Here is a 23663-nt window from a genome sequence, read left to right as displayed (position 1 = left end):
GGAATGGCTGTGTTTGAATTGTAAGTTACATAAGCATCTATCACTACTACCATACTCCAACTGATGTCAACAGAACACACCACAGCTGTATTGTGACTAAGCAGCACTCTATTTGAATCACACTGTTTGGCTATGTTGTGTTGGAGTGATTTTATTTGAACAATAGAGGATTTATAGAGGTCCGTTTCCTTAATGTTAGCCATGATTCATCTGGGCTGATATACTGTTAATTGAGACAGGTTGATGAACCGATATTATGTAATGAAACAAACAGGCAGACGTGCTGGAGACCAGCTGTATTTAGGCCTTACTCTGTATGTTATAGAGGACCACAATGGGGGGGGTCTTCAGGCTTTTTTTGTGTATGTATCCGCTGCAATCGTTAATATAGGCCTATGCACTGTATCTGTTGCCTGGTGTAATGTATTTTAAATGATCAAATGTGCATGTCACGTTTTGGCTCTGTTTGTCTTCTCTCTCAGGACCTGGAGGATGGCATGCGGGTGCGTCGGCAGTCCAAGGTGTGGTGCTGGTGCATGTGCCTGGGCCTGGCTCTCATGCTGTCTGGTGTGGTGGTGGGAGGGGCCTACCTCTACAAGTCCTACATACTGCAGGTGAGATGGACTGTTGGTTAGACTCCTATAATGCCATAGGTTCAACTATATACTGAACTAAAATATAAACGCAAGAATTTCAACAATTTTACTGAGTTACAGTTCATATAAGGAATTGGTCAATTGAAATAAATTCATTAGGCCCTAATCTGTGGGTTCCAGGGGTGCAGCCATGGGTGGGCCAGTCAATCAAAATTTGTTTTCCCCCACAAAGGGGGCTTTATTACAGACAGAAATACTCCTCGGTTTTATCAACTGTCTGGGTGGCTGGTCTCAGATGATCCCGCGGATGAAGAAGCCAAATGTGGAGGTCCTGGGCTGATGTGGTTTCATGTGGTCTGCGGTTGTCATGCCAGTTAGACGTACTGCCAAATTCTCTAAAATGACATTGGAGGTGGCTTGTGGTAGAAATGAACATTCAATTCTTTGGCAATAGCTGTGGTGGACATTCTTGCAGTCAACATGCCAATTGCACACTCACTCAACTTGAGACATCGGTGGCATTGTGTTGTGACAAAACTGTACATTTTAGTGGCCTTTTATTGTCCCCAACACTGGAATGATAATGCTGTTTAATCAGCTTCTGGATATGCCACACCTGTCAGGTGGATGGAATATTTTGGCAAAGGAGAAACGCTAACAGGGATGTAAACAAATTTGTGCACAATTTGAGAGAAATAAGCTTTTTGTGTGTAGAACATTTCTGGGATCGTTTATTTCAACTCGTTAAACATGGCACCATTACTTTACATGTTGTTTTTTTTATATTTTTGTTCAGTATAGTTAAAGCTTCCTTTCCTTGGTTAGAGGACACATTTGCACACGCTGTGGGCTGGTTTCCCAGACACAGATTAGGCCTAGTCTTGGACTAAGAAGCACTTTGAATGAACCCCTAATCGGGGAGATATTTCTGGGAAACAACCCAGAGTGTGCTAGCTAACTATCTACAGTGTTGGTAAGGTAGAGAGAGTCAGGGTGAGAGAAGTCCTCACTGTCGTTGTCTCATCCTGTCTTCCTCAGGAGGACCCGGTGTATTTCTGCGGGGTGGACTACCGTGAGCGGGACTACATGGTTCAGGACGAGGACGAGGCGGCCCTGCCCTCTGCTCTGAGACACATCCAGGAGAGCATCCGTGTGCTAGAGGAGGTGGAGCTAATCAACGTGCCCGTGCCAGAGTTCTCAGACAGCGACCCGGCCGACATCGTCCATGACTTCAAAAGCGTGAGAGGAGAACACTGCTACACACACACACACACACACACCAGGTTTCCATCCAACCTTTTTATGCGAGTAAAGTGCATGTTGGATAAAAAGTCACAACAGGCCTAAACAGAACATTTGTTGGTAAACTTTCCAAATGCCGACACTAAATACGCTAGACACGGTGAGCTCTTTTTGTGTTATGTGAAAATTATGCAAGAAATGTCGGTGGAAATATTGATAACCGCCATATCGAAGCAAACTTGGAGTCACGCGATGACCTGCACCTCCCACTATGACTTGTTGGGGAAGCATGCAGTTTATTAGGCTACAGATAAAATAAGTTTTGAACTTCAGAGTGGTGAACTTGCACGGTAATGAGCATGGTGCTCCTATCCAATAAATATCCAGGGTCTTATTCTGGTGACATGATGAATGCTTGGCTGTCGTTTGACAAATCAAAATAATCTTTCTCTTTTGGCCATAATCTTATCATGTAGGCTATACTCCCATTATGTATCTGTTAGCTAGAGCGCATGTGGTAATACCGGAGTGGGCACACTCGCTATTTAACGGTCTTTTTTTGGTGTTGTGTGAGACCATCAGAGTTGAAAATCCGATGGAAACCCATTTAACTTATGTTTTTATTTGGTACATTGGAATTGAACTGCAACACTTTTGTGCACTAAGTCATCAAGCATGGCCCTCTGCACCTCTGATGGGAAAATGTGCATGTGGATTTTGGAATATTCACAAGAAAATCTGTACATTTTTTGGGGGTGGCAGGTAGCCTAGTGGTTAGAGCGTTGGGCCAGTAACCGAAAGGTTGCTGGATCAAATCCCTGAACTGACAAGGTAAAAATCTGTCATTCTGCCCCTGAACAAGGCGGTTAAACCACTGTTCTTAGGCCGTCATTGAAAATAAGAATTTGTTCTTAACTGACTATCCTAGTTAAATAAATAATTGGATGGAAACCTGATTTGTCAAACTGATTTGTCGTTTAGATAGACTGATGTCACACAGGTCTGAATGTAAAGTACCTCTGGGTGTTTTTGTAGTGATCTAATTCATTTCCTCCTCCTCAGAGGCTGACAGCCTACCTGGACCTGAGCCTGAACAAGTGCTACGTCATCCCCCTCAACACCTCCATCGTCATGCCTCCCAAGGACTTGCTGGAGCTGCTCATCAACATCAAGGTACCTGTAACACACACACACACACAGATGACTGAAGCTGTTTATATGTATTTCAATAATAAAAACCAATCACATGTTGGAGGAAATAATGTTAATTAAGTGTGTGATTTGCAACCCCCCTAGGCTGGTACCTACCTTCCCCAGTCCTACCTGGTCCACGAGCAGATGATGGTGACTGAGCGTCTGGAGAACGTTGACCAGCTGGGATACTTCATCTACAGCCTCTGCAAGGGCAGAGACACCTACAAGCTGGAACGCAGAGAGACCATACTGGGTTAGTGCTGCTCACACACACACACCATACTGGGTTAGTGCTGCTCACACACACACACCATACTGGGTTAGTGCTGCTCACACACACACACCATACTGGGTTAGTACTGCTCACACACACACACCATACTGGGTTAGTACTGCTCACACACACACACCATACTGGGTTAGTGCTGCTCCCACACACACACACCATACTGGGTTAGTGCTGCTCACACACACACACACCATACTGGGTTAGTGCTGCTCACACACACACACCATACTGGGTTAGTGCTGCTCACACACACACCATACTGGGTTAGTGCTGCTCACACACACACCATACTGGGTTAGTGCTGCTCACACACACACACACCATACTGGGTTAGTGCTGCTCACACACACACACACCATACTGGGTTAGTGCTGCTCACACACACACACACCATACTGGGTTAGTGCTGCTCACACACACACACACCATACTGGGTTAGTGCTGGCACACACACCATACTGGGTTAGTGCTGGCACACACACCATACTGGGTTAGTGCTGCTCACACACACACACACACCATACTGGGTTAGTGCTGCTCACACACACACACCATACTGGGTTAGTGCTGCTCACACACACACACCATACTGGGTTAGTGCTGCCCACACACACACACACACCATACTGGGTTAGTGCTGCCCACACACACACACACCATACTGGGTTAGTGCTGCTCCCACACACACACACCATACTGGGTTAGTGCTGCTCCCACACACACACACCATACTGGGTTAGTGCTGCTCCCACACACACACACCATACTGGGTTAGTGCTGCTCCCACACACACACACCATACTGGGTTAGTGCTGCTCCCACACACACACACCATACTGGGTTAGTGCTGCTCCCACACACACACACCATACTGGGTTAGTGCTGCTCCCACACACACACACCATACTGGGTTAGTGCTGCTCCCACACACACACACCATACTGGGTTAGTGCTGCTCCCACACACACACACCATACTGGGTTAGTGCTGCTCCCACACACACACACCATACTGGGTTAGTGCTGCTCCCACACACACACACCATACTGGGTTAGTGCTGCTCCCACACACACACACCATACTGGGTTAGTGCTGCTCCCACACACACACACCATACTGGGTTAGTGCTGCTCCCACACACACACACCATACTGGGTTAGTGCTGCTCCCACACACACACCATACTGGGTTAGTGCTGCTCCCACACACACCATACTGGGTTAGTGCTGCTCCCACACACACCATACTGGGTTAGTGCTGCTCCCACACACACCATACTGGGTTAGTGCTGCTCCCACACACCATACTGGGTTAGTGCTGCTCCCACACACCATACTGGGTTAGTGCTGCTCCCACACACCATACTGGGTTAGTGCTGCTCCCACACACACACCATACTGGGTTAGTGCTGCTCCCACACACACACCATACTGGGTTAGTGCTGCTCCCACACACACACCATACTGGGTTAGTGCTGCTCACACACACACACCATACTGGGTTAGTGCTGCTCACACACACACACCATACTGGGTTAGTGCTGCTCACACACACACACCATACTGGGTTAGTGCTGCTCACACACACACACCATACTGGGTTAGTGCTGCTCACACACACACACCATACTGGGTTAGTGCTGCTCACACACACACACCATACTGGGTTAGTGCTGCTCCCACACACACACCATACTGGGTTAGTGCTGCTCCCACACACACACCATACTGGGTTAGTGCTGCTCCCACACACACACCATACTGGGTTAGTGCTGCTCCCACACACACACCATACTGGGTTAGTGCTGCTCCCACACACACACCATACTGGGTTAGTGCTGCTCCCACACACACACCATACTGGGTTAGTGCTGCTCCCACACACACACCATACTGGGTTAGTGCTGCTCCCACACACACACCATACTGGGTTAGTGCTGCTCCCACACACACACCATACTGGGTTAGTGCTGCTCCCACACACACACCATACTGGGTTAGTGCTGCTCCCACACACACACCATACTGGGTTAGTGCTGCTCCCACACACACACCATACTGGGTTAGTGCTGCTCCCACACACACACCATACTGGGTTAGTGCTGCTCCCACACACACACCATACTGGGTTAGTGCTGCTCCCACACACACACCATACTGGGTTAGTGCTGCTCCCACACACACACCATACTGGGTTAGTGTTGCTCCCACACACACACCATACTGGGTTAGTGTTGCTCCCACACACACACCATACTGGGTTAGTGCTGCTCCCACACACACACCATACTGGGTTAGTGCTGCTCCCACACACACACCATACTGGGTTAGTGCTGCTCCCACACACACACCATACTGGGTTAGTGCTGCTCCCACACACACACCATACTGGGTTAGTGCTGCTCCCACACACACACCATACTGGGTTAGTGCTGCTCCCACACACACACCATACTGGGTTAGTGCTGCTCCCACACACACACCATACTGGGTTAGTGCTGCTCCCACACACACACCATACTGGGTTAGTGCTGCTCCCACACACCATACTGGGTTAGTGCTGCTCCCACACACCATACTGGGTTAGTGCTGCTCCCACACACCATACTGGGTTAGTGCTGCCCACACACACACCATACTGGGTTAGTGCTGCTCACACACACCATACTGGGTTAGTGCTGCTCACACACACCATACTGGGTTAGTGCTGCTCACACACACCATACTGGGTTAGTGCTGCTCCCACACACACACACCATACTGGGTTAGTGCTGCTCCCACACACCATACTGGGTTAGTGCTGCTCCCACACACCATACTGGGTTAGTGCTGCTCCCACACACCATACTGGGTTAGTGCTGCTCACACACACACACCATACTGGGTTAGTGCTGCACACACACACACCATACTGGGTTAGTGCTGCTCACACACACCATACTGGGTTAGTGCTGCTCCCACACACCATACTGGGTTAGTGCTGCCCACACACACACCATACTGGGTTAGTGCTGCTCACACACACCATACTGGGTTAGTGCTGCTCACACACACCATACTGGGTTAGTGCTGCTCCCACACACCATACTGGGTTAGTGCTGCCCACACACACACCATACTGGGTTAGTGCTGCTCACACACACCATACTGGGTTAGTGCTGCTCACACACACCATACTGGGTTAGTGCTGCTCACACACACCATACTGGGTTAGTGCTGCTCCCACACACACACACCATACTGGGTTAGTGCTGCTCCCACACACCATACTGGGTTAGTGCTGCTCCCACACACCATACTGGGTTAGTGCTGCTCCCACACACCATACTGGGTTAGTGCTGCTCACACACACACACCATACTGGGTTAGTGCTGCACACACACACACCATACTGGGTTAGTGCTGCTCACACACACCATACTGGGTTAGTGCTGCTCCCACACACACCATACTGGGTTAGTGCTGCTCCCACACACACCATACTGGGTTAGTGCTGCTCCCACACACCATACTGGGTTAGTGCTGCTCCCACACACACACACCATACTGGGTTAGTGCTGCTCCCACACACCATACTGGGTTAGTGCTGCTCACACACACACACCATACTGGGTTAGTGCTGCTCACACACACACACCATACTGGGTTAGTGCTGCTCACACACACCATACTGGGTTAGTGCTGCTCCCACACACCATACTGGGTTAGTGCTGCTCCCACACACCATACTGGGTTAGTGCTGCTCCCACACACACCATACTGGGTTAGTGCTGCTCACACACACCATACTGGGTTAGTGCTGCTCACACACACCATACTGGGTTAGTGCTGCTCACACACACCATACTGGGTTAGTGCTGCTCACACACACCATACTGGGTTAGTGCTGCTCACACACACCATACTGGGTTAGTGCTGCTCCCACACACCATACTGGGTTAGTGCTGCTCCCACACACCATACTGGGTTAGTGCTGCTCCCACACACCATACTGGGTTAGTGCTGCTCCCACACACCATACTGGGTTAGTGCTGCTCCCACACACCATACTGGGTTAGTGCTGCTCACACACACACACCATACTGGGTTAGTGCTGCTCACACACACACACCATACTGGGTTAGTGCTGCTCACACACACACACCATACTGGGTTAGTGCTGTTCACACACACACACCATACTGGGTTAGTGCTGCTCACACACACACACCATACTGGGTTAGTGCTGCTCACACACACACACCATACTGGGTTAGTGCTGCTCACACACACACACCATACTGGGTTAGTGCTGCTCACACACACACACCATACTGGGTTAGTGCTGCTCACACACACACACCATACTGGGTTAGTGCTGCTCACACACACACACCATACTGGGTTAGTGCTGCTCACACACACACACCATACTGGGTTAGTGCTGCTCCCACACACCATACTGGGTTAGTGCTGCTCCCACACACCATACTGGGTTAGTGCTGCTCCCACACACCATACTGGGTTAGTGCTGCTCCCACACACCATACTGGGTTAGTGCTGCTCCCACACACCATACTGGGTTAGTGCTGCTCACACACACACACCATACTGGGTTAGTGCTGCACACACACACACCATACTGGGTTAGTGCTGCTCACACACACCATACTGGGTTAGTGCTGCTCCCACACACACACACCATACTGGGTTAGTGCTGCTCCCACACACACACACCATACTGGGTTAGTGCTGCTCCCACACACACACACCATACTGGGTTAGTGCTGCTCCCACACACACACACCATACTGGGTTAGTGCTGCTCCCACACACCATACTGGGTTAGTGCTGCTCCCACACACCATACTGGGTTAGTGCTGCTCCCACACACCATACTGGGTTAGTGCTGCTCACACACACACACCATACTGGGTTAGTGCTGCTCACACACACCATACTGGGTTAGTGCTGCTCCCACACACACCATACTGGGTTAGTGCTGCTCCCACACACACCATACTGGGTTAGTGCTGCTCACACACACACACCATACTGGGTTAGTGCTGCTCACACACACACACCATACTGGGTTAGTGCTGCTCCCACACACCATACTGGGTTAGTGCTGCTCCCACACACCATACTGGGTTAGTGCTGCTCCCACACACCATACTGGGTTAGTGCTGCTCCCACACACCATACTGGGTTAGTGCTGCTCCCACACACCATACTGGGTTAGTGCTGCTCACACACACACACCATACTGGGTTAGTGCTGCTCACACACACCATACTGGGTTAGTGCTGCTCACACACACCATACTGGGTTAGTGCTGCTCCCACACACACACACCATACTGGGTTAGTGCTGCTCCCACACACACCATACTGGGTTAGTGCTGCTCCCACACACCATACTGGGTTAGTGCTGCTCACACACACACACCATACTGGGTTAGTGCTGCTCCCACACACCATACTGGGTTAGTGCTGCTCCCACACACCATACTGGGTTAGTGCTGCTCACACACACCATACTGGGTTAGTGCTGCTCACACACACCATACTGGGTTAGTGCTGCTCCCACACACACACACCATACTGGGTTAGTGCTGCTCCCACACACACCATACTGGGTTAGTGCTGCTCCCACACACACCATACTGGGTTAGTGCTGCTCACACACACACACACACCATACTGGGTTAGTGCTGCTCACACACACACACACACCATACTGGGTTAGTGCTGCTCACACACACACACACACCATACTGGGTTAGTGCTGCTCACACACACACACACACCATACTGGGTTAGTGCTGCTCACACACACACACACACCATACTGGGTTAGTGCTGCTCACACACACACACACACCATACTGGGTTAGTGCTGCTCACACACACACACCATACTGGGTTAGTGCTGCTCACACACACACACCATACTGGGTTAGTGCTGCTCCCACACACACACCATACTGGGTTAGTGCTGCACACACACACACCATACTGGGTTAGTGCTGCTCACACACACCATACTGGGTTAGTGCTGCTCCCACACACACCATACTGGGTTAGTGCTGCTCCCACACACCATACTGGGTTAGTGCTGCTCCCACACACCATACTGGGTTAGTGCTGCTCCCACACACCATACTGGGTTAGTGCTGCTCCCACACACACACACACACCATGCTGGGTTAGTGCTGCTCCCACACACCATACTGGGTTAGTGCTGCTCACACACACACACCATACTGGGTTAGTGCTGCTCACACACACACACCATACTGGGTTAGTGCTGCTCACACACACCATACTGGGTTAGTGCTGCTCACACACACCATACTGGGTTAGTGCTGCTCACACACACCATACTGGGTTAGTGCTGCTCACACACACCATACTGGGTTAGTGCTGCTCCCACACACACACACCATACTGGGTTAGTGCTGCTCCCACACACACACACCATACTGGGTTAGTGCTGCTCACACACCCACACACACCATACTGGGTTAGTGCTGCTCACACACACACACACACCATACTGGGTTAGTGCTGCTCACACACACACACACACCATACTGGGTTAGTGCTGCTCACACACACACACACACACCATACTGGGTTAGTGCTGCTCACACACACACACCATACTGGGTTAGTGCTGCTCACACACACACACCATACTGGGTTAGTGCTGCTCACACACACACACCATACTGGGTTAGTGCTGCTCACACACACACACCATACTGGGTTAGTGCTGCTCACACACACACACCATACTGGGTTAGTGCTGCTCACACACACACACCATACTGGGTTAGTGCTGCTCACACACACACACCATACTGGGTTAGTGCTGCTCACACACACACACCATACTGGGTTAGTGCTGCTCACACACACACACCATACTGGGTTAGTGCTGCTCACACACACACACACACACCATACTGGGTTAGTGCTGCTCACACACACACACACACACCATACTGGGTTAGTGCTGCTCACACACACACACACACACCATACTGGGTTAGTGCTGCTCACACACACACACACACCATACTGGGTTAGTGCTGCTCACACACACACACACACCATACTGGGTTAGTGCTGCTCACACACACACCATACTGGGTTAGTGCTGCTCACACACACACCATACTGGGTTAGTGCTGCTCACACACACACCATACTGGGTTAGTGCTGCTCACACACACACCATACTGGGTTAGTGCTGCTCACACACACACCATACTGGGTTAGTGCTGCTCACACACACACCATACTGGGTTAGTGCTGCTCACACACACACCATACTGGGTTAGTGCTGCTCACACACACACCATACTGGGTTAGTGCTGCTCCCACACACCATACTGGGTTAGTGCTGCTCCCACACACCATACTGGGTTAGTGCTGCTCCCACACACCATACTGGGTTAGTGCTGCTCACACACACACACCATACTGGGTTAGTGCTGCTCACACACACACACCATACTGGGTTAGTGCTGCTCACACACACACACCATACTGGGTTAGTGCTGCTCACACACACACACCATACTGGGTTAGTGCTGCTCACACACACACACCATACTGGGTTAGTGCTGCTCACACACACACACCATACTGGGTTAGTGCTGCTCACACACACACACCATACTGGGTTAGTGCTGCTCACACACACACACCATACTGGGTTAGTGCTGCTCACACACACCATACTGGGTTAGTGCTGCTCACACACACCATACTGGGTTAGTGCTGCTCACACACACCATACTGGGTTAGTGCTGCTCACACACACCATACTGGGTTAGTGCTGCTCACACACACCATACTGGGTTAGTGCTGCTCACACACACCATACTGGGTTAGTGCTGCTCCCACACACCATACTGGGTTAGTGCTGCTCCCACACCCACACACCATACTGGGTTAGTGCTGCTCACACACCCACACACCATACTGGGTTAGTGCTGCTCCCACACACCATACTGGGTTAGTGCTGCTCCCACACACCATACTGGGTTAGTGCTGCTCCCACACACCATACTGGGTTAGTGCTGCTCACACACACACACACCATACTGGGTTAGTGCTGCTCACACACACACACCATACTGGGTTAGTGCTGCTCACACACACCATACTGGGTTAGTGCTGCTCACACACACCATACTGGGTTAGTGCTGCTCACACACACCATACTGGGTTAGTGCTGCTCACACACACCATACTGGGTTAGTGCTGCTCCCACACACACACACCATACTGGGTTAGTGCTGCTCCCACACACACCATACTGGGTTAGTGCTGCTCCCACACACCATACTGGGTTAGTGCTGCTCACACACCCACACACCATACTGGGTTAGTGCTGCTCACACACACACACACCATACTGGGTTAGTGCTGCTCACACACACACACCATACTGGGTTAGTGCTGCTCACACACACACACCATACTGGGTTAGTGCTGCTCACACACACACACCATACTGGGTTAGTGCTGCTCACACACACACACCATACTGGGTTAGTGCTGCTCACACACACACACCATACTGGGTTAGTGCTGCTCACACACACACACACCATACTGGGTTAGTGCTGCTCACACACACACACACCATACTGGGTTAGTGCTGCTCCCACACACCATACTGGGTTAGTGCTGCTCCCACACACCATACTGGGTTAGTGCTGCTCCCACACACCATACTGGGTTAGTGCTGCTCCCACACACCATACTGGGTTAGTGCTGCTCCCACACACCATACTGGGTTAGTGCTGCTCACACACACACACCATACTGGGTTAGTGCTGCACACACACACACCATACTGGGTTAGTGCTGCTCACACACACCATACTGGGTTAGTGCTGCTCCCACACACACACACCATACTGGGTTAGTGCTGCTCCCACACACACACACCATACTGGGTTAGTGCTGCTCCCACACACACACACCATACTGGGTTAGTGCTGCTCCCACACACACACACCATACTGGGTTAGTGCTGCTCCCACACACCATACTGGGTTAGTGCTGCTCCCACACACCATACTGGGTTAGTGCTGCTCCCACACACCATACTGGGTTAGTGCTGCTCACACACACACACCATACTGGGTTAGTGCTGCTCACACACACCATACTGGGTTAGTGCTGCTCCCACACACACCATACTGGGTTAGTGCTGCTCCCACACACACCATACTGGGTTAGTGCTGCTCACACACACACACCATACTGGGTTAGTGCTGCTCACACACACACACCATACTGGGTTAGTGCTGCTCCCACACACCATACTGGGTTAGTGCTGCTCCCACACACCATACTGGGTTAGTGCTGCTCCCACACACCATACTGGGTTAGTGCTGCTCCCACACACCATACTGGGTTAGTGCTGCTCCCACACACCATACTGGGTTAGTGCTGCTCACACACACACACCATACTGGGTTAGTGCTGCTCACACACACCATACTGGGTTAGTGCTGCTCACACACACCATACTGGGTTAGTGCTGCTCCCACACACACACACCATACTGGGTTAGTGCTGCTCCCACACACACCATACTGGGTTAGTGCTGCTCCCACACACCATACTGGGTTAGTGCTGCTCACACACACACACCATACTGGGTTAGTGCTGCTCCCACACACCATACTGGGTTAGTGCTGCTCCCACACACCATACTGGGTTAGTGCTGCTCACACACACCATACTGGGTTAGTGCTGCTCACACACACCATACTGGGTTAGTGCTGCTCCCACACACACACACCATACTGGGTTAGTGCTGCTCCCACACACACCATACTGGGTTAGTGCTGCTCCCACACACACCATACTGGGTTAGTGCTGCTCACACACACACACACACCATACTGGGTTAGTGCTGCTCACACACACACACACACCATACTGGGTTAGTGCTGCTCACACACACACACACACCATACTGGGTTAGTGCTGCTCACACACACACACACACCATACTGGGTTAGTGCTGCTCACACACACACACACACCATACTGGGTTAGTGCTGCTCACACACACACACACACCATACTGGGTTAGTGCTGCTCACACACACACACACACCATACTGGGTTAGTGCTGCTCACACACACACACCATACTGGGTTAGTGCTGCTCACACACACACACCATACTGGGTTAGTGCTGCTCCCACACACACACCATACTGGGTTAGTGCTGCACACACACACACCATACTGGGTTAGTGCTGCTCACACACACCATACTGGGTTAGTGCTGCTCCCACACACACCATACTGGGTTAGTGCTGCTCCCACACACCATACTGGGTTAGTGCTGCTCCCACACACCATACTGGGTTAGTGCTGCTCCCACACACCATACTGGGTTAGTGCTGCTCCCACACACACACACACACCATGCTGGGTTAGTGCTGCTCCCACACACCATACTGGGTTAGTGCTGCTCACACACACACACCATACTGGGTTAGTGCTGCTCACACACACACACCATACTGGGTTAGTGCTGCTCACACACACCATACTGGGTTAGTGCTGCTCACACACACCATACTGGGTTAGTGCTGCTCACACACACCATACTGGGTTAGTGCTGCTCACACACACCATACTGGGTTAGTGCTGCTCCCACACACACACACCATACTGGGTTAGTGCTGCTCCCACACACACACACCATACTGGGTTAGTGCTGCTCACACACCCACACACACCATACTGGGTTAGTGCTGCTCACACACACACACACACCATACTGGGTTAGTGCTGCTCACACACACACACACACCATACTGGGTTAGTGCTGCTCACACACACACACACACACCATACTGGGTTAGTGCTGCTCACACACACACACCATACTGGGTTAGTGCTGCTCACACACACACACCATACTGGGTTAGTGCTGCTCACACACACACACCATACTGGGTTAGTGCTGCTCACACACACACACCATACTGGGTTAGTGCTGCTCACACACACACACCATACTGGGTTAGTGCTGCTCACACACACACACCATACTGGGTTAGTGCTGCTCACACACACACACCATACTGGGTTAGTGCTGCTCACACACACACACCATACTGGGTTAGTGCTGCTCACACACACACACCATACTGGGTTAGTGCTGCTCACACACACACACACACACCATACTGGGTTAGTGCTGCTCACACACACACACACACACCATACTGGGTTAGTGCTGCTCACACACACACACACACACCATACTGGGTTAGTGCTGCTCACACACACACACACACCATACTGGGTTAGTGCTGCTCACACACACACACACACCATACTGGGTTAGTGCTGCTCACACACACACCATACTGGGTTAGTGCTGCTCACACACACACCATACTGGGTTAGTGCTGCTCACACACACACCATACTGGGTTAGTGCTGCTCACACACACACCATACTGGGTTAGTGCTGCTCACACACACACCATACTGGGTTAGTGCTGCTCACACACACACCATACTGGGTTAGTGCTGCTCACACACACACCATACTGGGTTAGTGCTGCTCACACACACACCATACTGGGTTAGTGCTGCTCCCACACACCATACTGGGTTAGTGCTGCTCCCACACACCATACTGGGTTAGTGCTGCTCCCACACACCATACTGGGTTAGTGCTGCTCACACACACACACCATACTGGGTTAGTGCTGCTCACACACACACACCATACTGGGTTAGTGCTGCTCACACACACACACCATACTGGGTTAGTGCTGCTCACACACACACACCATACTGGGTTAGTGCTGCTCACACACACACACCATACTGGGTTAGTGCTGCTCACACACACACACCATACTGGGTTAGTGCTGCTCACACACACACACCATACTGGGTTAGTGCTGCTCACACACACACACCATACTGGGTTAGTGCTGCTCACACACACCATACTGGGTTAGTGCTGCTCACACACACCATACTGGGTTAGTGCTGCTCACACACACCATACTGGGTTAGTGCTGCTCACACACACCATACTGGGTTAGTGCTGCTCACACACACCATACTGGGTTAGTGCTGCTCCCACACACCATACTGGGTTAGTGCTGCTCCCACACCCACACACCATACTGGGTTAGTGCTGCTCACACACCCACACACCATACTGGGTTAGTGCTGCTCCCACACACCATACTGGGTTAGTGCTGCTCCCACACACCATACTGGGTTAGTGCTGCTCCCACACACCATACTGGGTTAGTGCTGCTCACACACACACACACCATACTGGGTTAGTGCTGCTCACACACACACACCATACTGGGTTAGTGCTGCTCACACACACCATACTGGGTTAGTGCTGCTCACACACACCATACTGGGTTAGTGCTGCTCACACACACCATACTGGGTTAGTGCTGCTCACACACACCATACTGGGTTAGTGCTGCTCCCACACACACACACCATACTGGGTTAGTGCTGCTCCCACACACACCATACTGGGTTAGTGCTGCTCCCACACACCATACTGGGTTAGTGCTGCTCACACACCCACACACCATACTGGGTTAGTGCTGCTCACACACACACACACCATACTGGGTTAGTGCTGCTCACACACACACACCATACTGGGTTAGTGCTGCTCACACACACACACCATACTGGGTTAGTGCTGCTCACACACACACACCATACTGGGTTAGTGCTGCTCACACACACACACCATACTGGGTTAGTGCTGCTCACACACACACACCATACTGGGTTAGTGCTGCTCACACACACACACACCATACTGGGTTAGTGCTGCTCACACACACACACACCATACTGGGTTAGTGCTGCTCACACACACACACACACACACACCATACTGGGTTAGTGCTGCTCACACACACCATACTGGGTTAGTGCTGCTCACACACACCATACTGGGTTAGTGCTGCTCACACACACACCATACTGGGTTAGTGCTGCTCACACACACACCATACTGGGTTAGTGCTGCTCACACACACACCATACTGGGTTAGTGCTGCTCACACACACAAACACACACCATACTGGGTTAGTGCTGCTCACACACACACACACCATACTGGGTTAGTGCTGCTCACACACACACACACACACCATACTGGGTTAGTGCTGCTCACACACACACCATACTGGGTTAGTGCTGCTCACACACACACCATACTGGGTTAGTGCTGCTCCCACACCCACACACCATACTGGGTTAGTGCTGCTCACACACCCACACACCATACTGGGTTAGTGCTGCTCCCACACACCATACTGGGTTAGTGCTGCTCCCACACACCATACTGGGTTAGTGCTGCTCCCACACACCATACTGGGTTAGTGCTGCTCACACACACACACACCATACTGGGTTAGTGCTGCTCACACACACACACCATACTGGGTTAGTGCTGCTCACACACACCATACTGGGTTAGTGCTGCTCACACACACCATACTGGGTTAGTGCTGCTCACACACACCATACTGGGTTAGTGCTGCTCACACACACCATACTGGGTTAGTGCTGCTCCCACACACACACACCATACTGGGTTAGTGTTGCTCCCACACACACCATACTGGGTTAGTGCTGCTCCCACACACCATACTGGGTTAGTGCTGCTCACACACCCACACACCATACTGGGTTAGTGCTGCTCACACACACACACACCATACTGGGTTAGTGCTGCTCACACACACACACCATACTGGGTTAGTGCTGCTCACACACACACACCATACTGGGTTAGTGCTGCTCACACACACACACCATACTGGGTTAGTGCTGCTCACACACACACACCATACTGGGTTAGTGCTGCTCACACACACACACCATACTGGGTTAGTGCTGCTCACACACACACACACCATACTGGGTTAGTGCTGCTCACACACACACACACCATACTGGGTTAGTGCTGCTCACACACACACACACACACACCATACTGGGTTAGTGCTGCTCACACACACCATACTGGGTTAGTGCTGCTCACACACACACCATACTGGGTTAGTGCTGCTCACACACACACCATACTGGTTTAGTGCTGCTCACACACACACCATACTGGGTTAGTGCTGCTCACACACACACACACACACCATACTGGGTTAGTGCTGCTCACACACACACACACCATACTGGGTTAGTGCTGCTCACACACACACACACACACCATACTGGGTTAGTGCTGCTCACAGTGCTGCTCACACACACACCATACTGGGTTAGTGCTGCTCACACACACACCATACTGGGTTAGTGCTGCTCACACACACACACACACCATACTGGGTTAGTGCTGCTCACACACACACACACCATACTGGGTTAGTGCTGCTCACACACACACACACACACCATACTGGGTTAGTGCTGCTCACACACACACACACACACCATACTGGGTTAGTGCTGCTCACACACACACACACCATACTGGGTTAGTGCTGCTCACACACACACACACCATACTGGGTTAGTGCTGCTCACACACACACACACACACACCATACTGGGTTAGTGCTGCTCACACACACCATACTGGGTTAGTGCTGCTCACACACACACCATACTGGGTTAGTGCTGCTCACACACACACCATACTGGGTTAGTGCTGCTCACACACACACACACACACCATACTGGGTTAGTGCTGCTCACACACACACACACACACACCATACTGGGTTAGTGCTGCTCACACACACACACACACACCATACTGGGTTAGTGCTGCTCACACACACACCATACTGGGTTAGTGCTGCTCACACACACACCATACTGGGTTAGTGCTGCTCACACACACACCATACTGGGTTAGTGCTGCGCACACACACACACACACCATACTGGGTTAGTGCTGCTCACACACACACACACCATACTGGGTTAGTGCTGCTCACACACACACACACACACCATACTGGGTTAGTGCTGCTCACACACACACACACACACCATACTGGGTTAGTGCTGCTCACACACACCATACTGGGTTAGTGCTGCTCACACACACACCATACTGGGTTAGTGCTGCTCACACACACACCATACTGGGTTAGTGCTGCTCACACACACACCATACTGGGTTAGTGCTGCTCACACACACACACACACACCATACTGGGTTAGTGCTGCTCACACACACACACACCATACTGGGTTAGTGCTGCTCACACACACACACACACACCATACTGGGTTAGTGCTGCTCACACACACACCATACTGGGTTAGTGCTGCTCACACACACACCATACTGGGTTAGTGCTGCTCCCACACCCACACACCATACTGGGTTAGTGCTGCTCACACACCCACACACCATACTGGGTTAGTGCTGCTCCCACACACCATACTGGGTTAGTGCTGCTCCCACACACCATACTGGGTTAGTGCTGCTCCCACACACCATACTGGGTTAGTGCTGCTCACACACACACACACCATACTGGGTTAGTGCTGCTCACACACACACACCATACTGGGTTAGTGCTGCTCACACACACCATACTGGGTTAGTGCTGCTCACACACACCATACTGGGTTAGTGCTGCTCACACACACCATACTGGGTTAGTGCTGCTCCCACACACACACACCATACTGGGTTAGTGCTGCTCCCACACACACCATACTGGGTTAGTGCTGCTCCCACACACCATACTGGGTTAGTGCTGCTCCCACACACCATACTGGGTTAGTGCTGCTCACACACCCACACACCATACTGGGTTAGTGCTGCTCACACACACACACACCATACTGGGTTAGTGCTGCTCACACACACACACCATACTGGGTTAGTGCTGCTCACACACACACACCATACTGGGTTAGTGCTGCTCACACACACACACCATACTGGGTTAGTGCTGCTCACACACACACACCATACTGGGTTAGTGCTGCTCACACACACACACCATACTGGGTTAGTGCTGCTCACACACACACACACCATACTGGGTTAGTGCTGCTCACACACACACACACCATACTGGGTTAGTGCTGCTCACACACACACACACACACACACCATACTGGGTTAGTGCTGCTCACACACACCATACTGGGTTAGTGCTGCTCACACACACACCATACTGGGTTAGTGCTGCTCACACACACACCATACTGGGTTAGTGCTGCTCACACACACACACACACACACCATACTGGGTTAGTGCTGCTCACACACACACACACCATACTGGGTTAGTGCTGCTCACACACACACACACACACCATACTGGGTTAGTGCTGCTCACACACACACCATACTGGGTTAGTGCTGCTCACACACACACCATACTGGGTTAGTGCTGCTCACACACACACCATACTGGGTTAGTGCTGCTCACACACACACCATACTGGGTTAGTGCTGCTCACACACACACCATACTGGGTTAGTGCTGCTCACACACACACACACACACCATACTGGGTTAGTGCTGCTCACACACACACACACACACCATACTGGGTTAGTGCTGCTCACACACACACACCATACTGGGTTAGTGCTGCTCACACACACACACCATACTGGGTTAGTGCTGCTCACACACACACCATACTGGGTTAGTGCTGCTCACACACACACCATACTGGGTTAGTGCTGCTCACACACACACCATACTGGGTTAGTGCTGCTCACACACACACCATACTGGGTTAGTACTGGCACGCACACACACCATACTGGGTTAGTACTGGCACGCACACACACCATACTGGGTTAGTACTGGCACGCACACACACCATACTGGGTTAGTACTGGCACGCACACACACCATACTGGGTTAGTACTGGCACGCACACATACCATACTGGGTTAGTACTGGCACGCACACACACCATACTGGGTTAGTACTGGCACGCACACACACCATACTGGGTTAGTACTGGCACGCACACACACCATACTGGGTTAGTACTGGCACGCACACACACCATACTGGGTTAGTACTGGCACGCACACACACCATACTGGGTTAGTACTGGCACGCACACACACCATACTGGGTTAGTACTGGCACGCACACACACCATACTGGGTTAGTACTGGCACGCACACACACACCATACTGGGTTAGTACTGGCACGCACACACACACACCATACTGGGTTAGTACTGGCACGCACACACACACACCATACTGGGTTAGTACTGGCACGCACACACACACCATACTGGGTTAGTACTGGCACGCACACACACACCATACTGGGTTAGTACTGGCACGCACACACACACCATACTGGGTTAGTACTGGCACGCACACACACACCATACTGGGTTAGTACTGGCACGCACACACACACCATACTGGGTTAGTACTGGCACGCACACACACACCATACTGGGTTAGTACTGGCACGCACACACACACCATACTGGGTTAGTACTGGCACGCACACACACACCATACTGGGTTAGTACTGGCACGCACACACACACCATACTGGGTTAGTACTGGCACGCACACACACACCATACTGGGTTAGTACTGGCACGCACACACACACCATACTGGGTTAGTACTGGCACGCACACACACACCATACTGGGTTAGTACTGGCACGCACACACACACCATACTGGGTTAGTACTGGCACGCACACACACACCATACTGGGTTAGTACTGGCACGCACACACACACCATACTGGGTTAGTACTGGCACGCACACACACACCATACTGGGTTAGTACTGGCACGCACACACACACCATACTGGGTTAGTACTGGCACGCACACACACACCATACTGGGTTAGTACTGGCACGCACACACACACCATACTGGGTTAGTACTGGCACGCACACACACACCATACTGGGTTAGTACTGGCACGCACACACACACCATACTGGGTTAGTACTGGCACGCACACACACACCATACTGGGTTAGTACTGGCACGCACACACACACCATACTGGGTTAGTACTGGCACGCACACACACACCATACTGGGTTAGTACTGGCACGCACACACACACCATACTGGGTTAGTACTGGCACGCACACACACACCATACTGGGTTAGTACTGGCACGCACACACACACCATACTGGGTTAGTACTGGCACGCACACACACACCATACTGGGTTAGTACTGGCACGCACACACACACCATACTGGGTTAGTACTGGCACGCACACACACACCATACTGGGTTAGTACTGGCACGCACACACACACCATACTGGGTTAGTACTGGCACGCACACACACACCATACTGGGTTAGTACTGGCACGCACACACACACCATACTGGGTTAGTACTGGCACGCACACACACACACCATACTGGGTTAGTACTGGCACGCACACACACACACCATACTGGGTTAGTACTGGCACGCACACACACACACCATACTGGGTTAGTACTGGCACGCACACACACACACCATACTGGGTTAGTACTGGCACGCACACACACACACCATACTGGGTTAGTACTGGCACGCACACACACACACCATACTGGGTTAGTACTGGCACGCACACACACACACCATACTGGGTTAGTACTGGCACGCACACACACACACCATACTGGGTTAGTACTGGCACGCACACACACACACCATACTGGGTTAGTACTGGCACGCACACACACACACCATACTGGGTTAGTACTGGCACGCACACACACACACCATACTGGGTTAGTACTGGCACGCACACACACACACCATACTGGGTTAGTACTGGCACGCACACACACACACCATACTGGGTTAGTACTGGCACGCACACACACACACCATACTGGGTTAGTACTGGCACGCACACACACACACCATACTGGGTTAGTACTGGCACGCACACACACACACCATACTGGGTTAGTACTGGCACGCACACACACACACACCATACTGGGTTAGTACTGGCACGCACACACACACACCATACTGGGTTAGTACTGGCACGCACACACACACACCATACTGGGTTAGTACTGGCACGCACACACACACACCATACTGGGTTAGTACTGGCACGCACACACACACACCATACTGGGTTAGTACTGGCACGCACACACACACACCATACTGGGTTAGTACTGGCACGCACACACACACACCATACTGGGTTAGTACTGGCACGCACACACACACACCATACTGGGTTAGTACTGGCACGCACACACACACACACCATACTGGGTTAGTACTGGCACGCACACACACACACACCATACTGGGTTAGTACTGGCACGCACACACACACACACCATACTGGGTTAGTACTGGCACGCACACACACACACACCATACTGGGTTAGTACTGGCACGCACACACACACACACCATACTGGGTTAGTACTGGCACGCACACACACACACACCATACTGGGTTAGTACTGGCACGCACACACACACACACCATACTGGGTTAGTACTGGCACGCACACACACACACACCATACTGGGTTAGTACTGGCACGCACACACACACACACCATACTGGGTTAGTACTGGCACGCACACACACACACACCATACTGGGTTAGTACTGGCACGCACACACACACACACCATACTGGGTTAGTACTGGCACGCACACACACACACACCATACTGGGTTAGTACTGGCACGCACACACACACACACCATACTGGGTTAGTACTGGCACGCACACACACACACACCATACTGGGTTAGTACTGGCACGCACACACACACACACCATACTGGGTTAGTACTGGCACGCACACACACACACACCATACTGGGTTAGTACTGGCACGCACACACACACACACCATACTGGGTTAGTACTGGCACGCACACACACACACACCATACTGGGTTAGTACTGGCACGCACACACACACACACCATACTGGGTTAGTACTGGCACGCACACACACACACACCATACTGGGTTAGTACTGGCACGCACACACACACACACCATACTGGGTTAGTACTGGCACGCACACACACACACACCATACTGGGTTAGTACTGGCACGCACACACACACACACCATACTGGGTTAGTACTGGCACGCACACACACACACACCATACTGGGTTAGTACTGGCACGCACACACACACACACCATACTGGGTTAGTACTGGCACGCACACACACACACACCATACTGGGTTAGTACTGGCACGCACACACACACACACCATACTGGGTTAGTACTGGCACGCACACACACACACACCATACTGGGTTAGTACTGGCACGCACACACACACACA

At 51.6% G+C, this 23663-nt stretch overlaps 1 protein-coding gene across 1 annotated transcript in view; it reads left to right on the top strand.

The window, feature by feature from the left end:
• Nucleotides 1–23663, top strand: part of LOC139566308 (integral membrane protein 2B-like) — a 28919-nt gene that overhangs the window by 3687 nt on the left and 1569 nt on the right. The window contains exons 2-5 of the mRNA XM_071387418.1: nucleotides 483–614; nucleotides 1635–1835; nucleotides 2901–3011; nucleotides 3135–3285. Coding sequence (XP_071243519.1) covers nucleotides 483–614; nucleotides 1635–1835; nucleotides 2901–3011; nucleotides 3135–3285 — 595 coding nt within the window. The remainder of the gene's footprint in view (nucleotides 1–482; nucleotides 615–1634; nucleotides 1836–2900; nucleotides 3012–3134; nucleotides 3286–23663) is intronic.

This window comes from Salvelinus alpinus, chromosome 38 (genome assembly GCF_045679555.1).
Source record: "Salvelinus alpinus chromosome 38, SLU_Salpinus.1, whole genome shotgun sequence".
Taxonomy (NCBI): Eukaryota; Metazoa; Chordata; class Actinopteri; order Salmoniformes; family Salmonidae; genus Salvelinus; species Salvelinus alpinus.
This window is presented reverse-complemented; position numbering and strand designations above follow the sequence as displayed.